The following is a 9,124-nucleotide window of genomic DNA, read 5'->3' on the forward strand; positions in this document are numbered from 1 at the left end:
TACTTCCGGAAACGTTACCCAAAGGGGCCACCGCCAAGAAGGCCCCGCTTCTCATCACTACACTGCAGGGCAAAGGTTTTTTTTGGCTTTTGTTTTGGTGAACAGCTCGTGCTTCAAAATTGCAAAGCCTCTGACACGTTGGAGCTGACTTGCAGCTGCAGGACCGAGGAATTAATTCAACGTTTTTGTCAAAACGTTTTTGTGACGCGGGACTTTTTCACACCGAGAATTCCCCAAGCGGCAAGTATTTTTGTATGTGGCTGGAAAACCTCTGCACATCTGGAATTTTTTTTTTTTTGCTTTAATTTATATGCCGCCCTTCTCCGGAGACTCAGGGCGGTTTACAATGCGTTAAGCAATAGCCTTCATCCTTTTTTGTATATTTATACAAAGTCAGCTTATTGCCCCCACAAACTGGGTCCTCAATTTACCTACTTAGAAAGGATGGAAGGCTGAGTCAACCTTGAGCCTGTACTACAGGCTCTTGTTAAGAGGCAGATGCTATGTACAGGTAGTCCTCGACTTAAGAACAATTCACTTAGCGACACTTTGAAGTTAGAACGGCCCTGGGGGGGAAAAAAAACGACCGGATCATTTTTCGGAATTGTGACCGTGGCACTATTTCCCATGGTCATGTGATCAGAATTCAAACACTTGGCATTTTATTTCATTTTTATAATCGCATTTTATAATTCGATTAGCCCTTGGGCCGTATCAAAAAGTGCAGAGTTCCGGAAAACAAATTATATACTCAAAGCAATTTAAAACGGAATTGGATAAAATAGGATTTAAAATGAAGTTGGAATGAAATACAGTCCAAAATGAAATTGGAATAAAACAGGGGAAAAAAAAACATTTGAGCTGACCCAAATTTATGACGGTCGCAGAGTTTTGACGAGCAAAGTCCACGGGGATGCCAGATTCATTTAACAACCGTGGTGCTCATTTAGCAACTGCAGCGATTCACTTAACAAAGAGTGGTGTGGTGGCCTAGAGGTGGAGCTCACGCCTCACAATCAGGAGGCTGTGAGTTCGATTCTAGGTAGAGGCTGATATTTCTCTCTCTCTGGACTCAGAATATATCTGCTGAACAAAACTCCGCATTGGTGACAGGAAAGGCATCCGGCCAATAAAACAGCTCCATTCAGTTGAACAGACTCCATTCTACAACGGATTTACGGGGTCATTAAATGACCAAAAAAAAGTGATTCACTTAACAAATCAAAACGTCATAAGATGGGGCAAAACTCCCTTCGCAAATGTCTCACTTAGCAACAAAAATGTCGGGCTCAATCGTGGTCGTACATCGAGGAGTACCTGTTTACGGTGGGAAGAACGTTGCTGCACATCTGGAATTGGGAAGAGAAGATATTTGGGTTTCACAGCGTAGCCAGGGAAACTGTGTGGAAAAATCCTTGGAATCAGCAGGAATTGAAATACAGGGGAAGGAATTTTTTTTTTCCTAATCTTTTTTTCAAAATTAGGAAGAAAAACAAGGGGGAAAATGAGTTACGGATTTGTTAGATGGAGAGGTATGTAAATTAGAGAAATAAATTTAAAAGCAAAACGGGTTGGAGCGGCACATAAGAGGATGGATTCCCCATCACATCTGCAGCAGATGCATTGGTGGTTCAGTGGTAGAATTCTCGCCTGCCACGCGGGAGGCCCGGGTTCGATTCCCGGCCAATGCAACTGACTTTTATTTTTTCTGGGAAAGTTTTTCCCCACAATCGGCACCCTGTGAAATAAAATAAGCTGCCAAAAAAAAAAATCCCTCCTTCCCCACAGCTGTTTGGGGAGAAGATCCTGAATAATTTAACCAGTTGCTTTCCCCAAAATCCTTTACTTACCTCTCTGGGATCCAGAATTCTACATCGAAAATTTACAGGCAAAGTCCTCAATTTACGGCCTCAAGTTGGGAATCAGGCTTTCCGTGGCTTTAAGTCACGTGGCTGTTAAGCGAGTCCCACTTAACAATTTTTAACGGCCTTTTCGCTAAATTCGTTAAGCGAAAAGCAGTCGTTAAATGAGTCGCTTGGCCGCTTAAACGAACCCGGCTTCCTCCGCTGACTTGGCTTGTGGGAAGGTCACAAAGGGCGAACAACGGGAAGCTACAACCGTCGTAAGTACGTGCCAGTTACCCGAATTGCGGCCGTGAGGACACTACAACGGTCGTTAAGTGTGAAACTCAATCATCAGTTATCACTTATTTCCAGTTTTCTTGTCAATGGAAGACTGCTGGTATTTGGAGGGTTGCCTTTTAAAAAAACATTTACAAACAATTTTTTAAAAAAAATAAAAAATAAAAACCATTCAAAGAAACCAAACCATCAATCATTGTTACTTGAATAAGTCCCAAGTTACGCTAAACCTTGATTCTTTATAACCAGGGCTTGTTTCTGAAGCCAACATATCCCGGGCATAAAACAAGAGTTTCTAAAATCATTCCTTTAGTTAGGATCCCACAATGCCTTCAGCCAGCGCCCACCACCGCCGCCATCTTGGCTTTGGGCAAAGCGGGAATCCAAGTCGCTAGTCCCTAAGAACTACGTTCGTCGGAGAACCCTACGAATGGAAAAATCGGTTTGCTGTCCGCTACAATATCACGGTTTTGTTTTTTTTAAGGAGGAGGTCGGGAATATTTCCGCCCCCCCTCCTAGGGCCAGGGACGCCAGAAAGGGGGGTGCTGAGAGATGTTTTTGACTGATGTGGGGGTTCGGGGGTCTCTCATCCGGCCCCCCAGGTGTCCCGTGCTGCAGGAAGCCACACCTGAGCTTGCAAAAGTTCTGTTGCGTTGCAGCGGGGAGCCGGAAGCCCCTCGGGTCGCGGCGGTCGATTCCTCGGACGAAGAACTGGGAGAAAACGTGGAAGGGGTCCAATCCGGAGGGGACGGTTCCAACGTGGCGGCGAGATAGACGTGCAGCGTCTCCCACAACTGTCTTTGGACGGACGGGGGGCTTCGCCGGACGAAGGATTCCAGGTGTCCGAAACACGCCCGGAAACCCATGGCGTAGCAAGTCTGCAGGCCGTCGTCTTCGGAAGGATTCGCACCTGGAACAGGGGAATTGCAAGAGCCGGGAGGAGGCTGGTCACGCCCAACCCGAGGCAAGGGCAGGCCTAACCGGCACCGGATCCAGAAACCGGCTACTTTTTCCAGCTTCGGAATCACAGAATCCCAGAGCCAGAAGGGACCTTAGAGGTCTTCTAGTCCAACCCCCCGCCAGCTCAAGACCCCCGTTTTAGACCAATGGCTGTCCAGTCTCTTCTTAAAAATCCAAAAAGGGTTGCCAAATTTTTTTGCTGGCGAGGATGTCAAAGAAATAGGAAGGTTTAAGCCCGTCCGTTCCCCAACCGGGTGCCTTCCGGAAAATTCCCGGAGAGAAATGGGAGGAAGGACTGAAACTGATTGGAGCCTACAGGTAGTTCTTCCGTTACACCCGTTGGTTCGGCGACGGTTCGAAGTTGCTGAAAAAAATAGTGACTTATGACCGGTTCTTGCACTTATGACCGGTCCTCGCACTTATGACTGGTTCTGAAACTTATGACCATCGCAGCTTCCCCCCTGGTCACGCAATCAAAATTCCTGCACGTGGCAACCAACTCCTATTTATGACGGTTACAGTGCCAAAGTTGCAACGATGCTGGAAAAAAGTGACTTACGACCAGTCCTCACACTTAAAACCGGTCCTCGCACTTAGGACCATCGCAACTTCCCCGTGGTCACATGATCAAAATTCAGGCACCTGGCAACCGACTCATATTTATGACCGTTGCAGTGTCCCGGGGGAGGGATGTCACATGATCCCCTTTTGCAGATTCTTTCTGATCAGCAAAGTCAAAAGGGGAAAAGCCGGATTCGCTCAACGACCGAGTGAGTCACTTCACGACGGCAGGGATCTGCTTAACCGCCGGGGGCAAAGGAGGTTGTAAAATGGGGGCAAGACTCACTTAACAACGACCTTGCTTCAAGTTTTACAGCTTGAAACGCTGCTGTCGTGTTTCCTCCGCCAGGCCAATGAAAACAAGATTCTAAAAACTGAGAACGGATTGTTTGAAAAAGTTGGTCCGTTTTTTAGAATTTTGGGAAATTTGGGGGAATTTTGGATATTGACACCTTTGTCGTCCAGAGTTCACTGCATTTTGGAGTTTCCTTCCTTTTTTAAAAAATTTCCTTTCGGCAAGTGGGTCAGTGGTGGTATTCACCCGGTTCGTACCAGTTCGGGCGTACCGATAGCAGAGATAGCAGGTGGGCCCGTCCACCCGCCCCGGCATAAAGACGTCCTATTTAGCTACGTTTTCAAGGCCGGGCACATGCACGGAAGGCATGTGTGCGAGCAAAGCGCATGTGCGGAAATCTGGGCGCACGCATGGATGTTGCGCATGTGCGAAGCGAGCGTGCGCGCGAGCGGCGAACCGGTGGAAAGAGTATGTGAAACCTGAAGTGGATGGCAACAATTTTTAAAAGGTTTGTTAAGAAGAGACTGGGCGGCCACGTCTTTGAAGTCGTCTGAAGGGGGTCTCCTGCCTGAGTAGGGGGGTTTATTTATTTATGTAATTTATATGGGTTGGACGAGAAGACCTCCAAGGTCCCTTCCAAAACTCTTGTTGTTTTTGAAGATGAAATTTGAAATTTCCGTGGCTGGCCTTCATGCTGGTTTTTTCCTTCCCACCCACCCACACCTGCCACGGAGGTGAATTTTACTTACCCTGGGGAATGGCTGCCTGCTTCCTCTCCTGCAGGTACCCCACGGCGAGCTCCAGGATCTCCGCTTTCTCCACTTTGGGGTTCTTGAGGGTCTGTGAAGGAAAGAGGGTCCGAGAAGAGAAAGGGCTGAAAGGGCAACGCAAAACTCCTGACGCTGCCTACTAAGTGGAACCTCCCCAGCCAGGAGGAGTGTGTTGTGGCTCCGTTACCGGAGCCTGTGTCATCGGCAGGAGAGGACTCCGAGAGTGAAGGAGAGGCGTTGGCAAGGCCTCCCTCTCCAGGACCCTCCTCTCTGGCAATGCCTTCGGTGTCCGCCGAAGGGCAAGAGATAGGGCCGGGGCCAAGCACGTCCACGCAGCCACAGATGGACAGTGATGAGGGTAATGAGTCTTGGCTGGATCCATGCCAGCGTCGCAGAGATAAGCGCGCGCAACAGAAGAAAAGGCGTGCCCGAGATTAGGCTGAGTCACTGGACCACACCCCACAGGATATAAAAGGGAGCGTGGTGGCCAGTCAAACCTTGTGACGAACAAAGCTGAAAGCTTCCACGCCATTCTGCATTGCTGGACTTTTTGCTATAGACTTTGCTGGATTATCTCTGGACTTGATTGACTCTGTAATTATTGAGCTGTTTCTTTTGATGTACCAGAAGCAGGGAGAAGTTATCTCTCCTCTTCGTAAATAATAAACTCTTGGCAGGCAGCCACTAGGTTGTTGCCAAGTTCCGTTATCATAAGGATAAGGATTTTGCCGGCTGATTTGGTCTTTAACTCTTGAACGTCTGTTGGTGTGTGTGTGCGTGTGGTTGGGGACAAAACAGAGTGTATCTGCATCCCACTTGAAGAGACGGAAGAGAAGAGAAGTTACCGGAGCTTCCTTCCCAACAGAGGGTGGCAGAAAAGAAGAGGAAATAATGCGAGTCTGATTGATAATGTGATTTCCCACCCCCACCCCCAAGTCTTGGCCCCTTTAAGATGGGGTGGACTTCATCTCCCAGAATTCCCCAGCCGGCCTTCCCTTCCCATGCAAATAAGCAATGGAGTCACTGACTATTTTTGCCATTTTAGGGAATACCTCTTTAAGAGCTGGGTCAAGGTAGAGCAGGAGCTCCCTCTGCTGGCAGGTCAAGAAATAAATGGATTATCCACTTCAATGCTCTTAAGAAAAATTTGAAGACTGCAAGACTAATTTGGGCTCTGATATCTTGGCGGAGATTTAATTCTTTCACTTATTTAGATCCTACTTTTATTATTTTTTTTATAAATAACTCAAGGCAGCGGACATACCTAATATTCCTTCCTCCTATTTTTTTCACAACAACAACCCTGCGAGGTTGGATGGATCCAGAGTCACCCCGCTGGCTTTCGCACCTAAGGTGGGACTAGAACTCACTATCTCCTAGGTGATTGGCCCATCTAGCCAGTTTTTGTGCCTAAGACAGGACTAGAATTCATGGTCTCTTGGTGATTGGCCCAAAGTTGTCCAACCGGCTTTCAGGTCTAAGGTGGGACTAGAACTCACCGTCTCCTGGTGATTGGCCCAAAGTCACCCAACCAGCTTTCACACTTAGGGTGGGACTAGAACTCACCGTCTCCTGGTGATTGGCCCAAAGTCACCCAACCAGCTTTCACACCTAGGGTGGGACTAGAACTCACCGTCTTCTGGTGATTGGCCCAAAGCAACCCAGCTGGCTTTCACGTCTAAGGTGGGACTAGAACTCACCGTCTCCTGGTGATTGGCGCCAAGTCACCCAACCAGCTTTCACACTTAGGGTGGGACTAGAACTCACCATCCCCTGGTGATTGGCCCAAAGCAACCCAGCTGGCTTTCACGTCTAAGATGGGACTAGAACTCACCATCTCCTGGTGATTGGCCCAAAGCAACCCAGCTGTCTAAGATGGGACTAGAACTCACCGTCTCCTGGTGATTGGCCCAAAGTCACCCAACCAGCTTTCACACCTAGGGTGGGACTAGAACTCACCGTCTTCTGGTGATTGGCCCAAAGCAACCCAGCTGGCTTTCACGTCTAAGGTGGGACTAGAACTCACCGTCTCCTGGTGATTGGCGCCAAGTCACCCAACCAGCTTTCACACTTAGGGTGGGACTAGAACTCACCATCCCCTGGTGATTGGCCCAAAGCAACCCAGCTGGCTTTCACGTCTAAGATGGGACTAGAACTCACCATCTCCTGGTGATTGGCCCAAAGCAACCCAGCTGTCTAAGATGGGACTAGAATTTACCGTCTCCTGGTGATTGGCGCCAAGTCACCCAACCAGCTTTCACACCTAGGGTGGGACTAGAACTCACCGTCTCCTGGTGATTGGCCCAAAGTAACCCAGCTGGCTTCTGTGCTTTAGGCAAGACTAGAACTCACAGTCTCCTAGTCATTGACCCGAACTCACCCAGCCAGCTTCTGTGCCTAAGGCAGAACTAGAACTCCCAGTCTCCTGGTGATCGGCCTAAAGTCACCCAGCTAGCTTCCGTGCCTAAGGCAGAGGTAGAACTCACCATCTCCTGGTGATCGGCCCAAAGTCCAGCCGCTTTCATACCTAAGGCAGAACTAGAACTCACTGTCTCCTGGTGATTGGCCCAAAGAAACCCAGCTGGCTTTCACATCTAAGGTGGGACTAGAACTCACCATCTCCTGGTGATTGGCGCCAAGTCACCCAACCAGCTTTCACACTTAGGGTGGGACTAGAACTCACCGTCTCCTGGTGATTGGCCCAAAATCACCCAACCAGCTTTCACACTTAGGGTGGGACTAGAACTCACCGTCTCCTGGTGATTGGCCCAAAGTTATCCAACTGGCTTTCACACCTAGGGTGGGACTAGAACTCACCGTCTCCTGGTGATTGGCCCAAAGCAACCCAGCTGGCTTTCACATCTAAGGTGGGACTAGAACTCACCGTCTCCTGGTGATTGGCACCAAGTCACCCAACCGGCTTTCACACCTAGGGTGGGACTAGAACTTACCATCTCCTGGTGATTGGCCCAAAGTTATCCAACTGGCTTTCACACCTAGGGTGGGACTAGAACTCACCGGCTCCTGGTGATTGGCCCAGAATCACCCAGCTAGCTTCCGTGCCTAAAGGCAGAACTAGAACTCCCAATCTCCTGGGTTTTTTTTTTAGCCTGGTGCCTTCACCACTAAACCAAACTGGCTCTCAAACGGAGATGTCCCTATATCACACTTCCTGGGTGTGTAGGTGTGTGTTTGTGTGTGTGAGGAACGGAGGGAGGGAGGGAGGGGTCAAGCTTTAGGGGGTGTCAGTTGCTGACCTGGCAGTGGGTTTTCTGCAGGAGGAGCAGGCGCAATTCCTCCAAATTCTTATTGATACGATCCCGACGCCGTTTCTCCACCAAGGGTTTCAGCATCTGGGAAGAGAGAAAAAAAATGGAGGGTTGACCCCTGGGTGGGGTGGGTCTCTGCCCACCTGCTTCCTAATGCCCCTTTCCACTGGTTAATTCTAAATCATCATAATCTTTTAACGACCCCATAATCCCCTGCGGGGTGGAGTCTGGGCAACTGAATGGCTCTAGCAGAGTGTTTTTTACTGGCCGGATGCCTTTCCTGTTGTTGATGAGGAGTTTTGTTCGGCAGATATATTCTCATTGTGCCCAGAGAGAGAAATATCTGCCTCTACCTAGGATCGAACTCACAAGCCTCCTGAATGTGAGGTGAGAGTCCCAACTCTGGGCCACCGCACCACTCCAACTGGTTAATTCTAAATTGCACCAGAAAATTTAGATTTTTTGGGGAGGCCCGGCGCCTGGATTTAAGCGTTCTGGACCTAAAGAAGGGATGGAAAATTGGCTGGACCCACACAAGGATGGATTCACACAATCATGCTGGGTTACAACGACACTGTGTGTGTGTGCGTGTGTGTGTCTTTCAGAGGACAATCTACAGTATATAGATACCACCTGGAGGATGAGGGGGTCAGCTCCCGTATGGGGGCTGAAGCTTCCAGGGACAGGAAGGAGGGGATCAATGCTGGTCCCCAACTTTCCGCCAGCCAGCGTGGAATTAAATCGGAAAGGCTGGATTAGGGTTTGATATCTGATTAACTTGTTTTAATTATTAAAACAAGATTAACTTTTTACTAAAATATTTAGTAAATGTTTAGTAAATATTTAGTAAATATTTAGTAAATATTTAGTAAATATTTAGTATTTTAGTAAATGTTTAGTAAATGTTTAGTATTTTAGTAAATATTTAGTAAAATATTCCATCTGTGTTTCTCAGTTTCAGCAACTTTGAGACCTGTGGACTTCAACTCCCAGAATTCCTCAGCCAGCTATGGTGGCTGGCTGGGGAATTCTGGGAGTTGAAGTCCACACAAGGAAAACTGCTTGAGATTAAAGTGGTGGGGGAAAAGCACTTTATTCATACAGATTATTTCATTTCATTATTTCATT

At 48.2% G+C, this 9,124-nt stretch overlaps 1 protein-coding gene and 1 non-coding gene across 2 annotated transcripts in view; one reads left to right on the plus strand and one right to left on the minus strand.

The window, feature by feature from the left end:
* Positions 1-1,620: 1,620 nt before the first annotated feature.
* On the plus strand, positions 1,621-1,691 carry TRNAG-GCC (transfer RNA glycine (anticodon GCC)). Its single transcript has one exon. It is a non-coding gene; the product is annotated as a tRNA-Gly (tRNA).
* Positions 1,692-1,697: 6 nt separating this feature from the next.
* HES7 (hes family bHLH transcription factor 7) overlaps positions 1,698-9,124 on the minus strand; it is an 8,842-nt gene continuing 1,415 nt past the window's right edge. Inside the window, exons 2-4 of the mRNA XM_087891640.1 lie at positions 7,985-8,080; positions 4,707-4,797; positions 1,698-3,051 (exon numbers count right to left, since the gene is read on the minus strand). Coding sequence (XP_087747766.1) covers positions 2,657-3,051; positions 4,707-4,797; positions 7,985-8,080 — 582 coding nt within the window. The 3' untranslated portion in view covers positions 1,698-2,656. The remainder of the gene's footprint in view (positions 3,052-4,706; positions 4,798-7,984; positions 8,081-9,124) is intronic.

This window comes from Pantherophis guttatus, chromosome 4, assembly GCF_059756535.1.
Source record: "Pantherophis guttatus breed Tessera chromosome 4, ASM5975653v1, whole genome shotgun sequence".
Classification (NCBI taxonomy): domain Eukaryota; kingdom Metazoa; phylum Chordata; class Lepidosauria; order Squamata; family Colubridae; genus Pantherophis; species Pantherophis guttatus.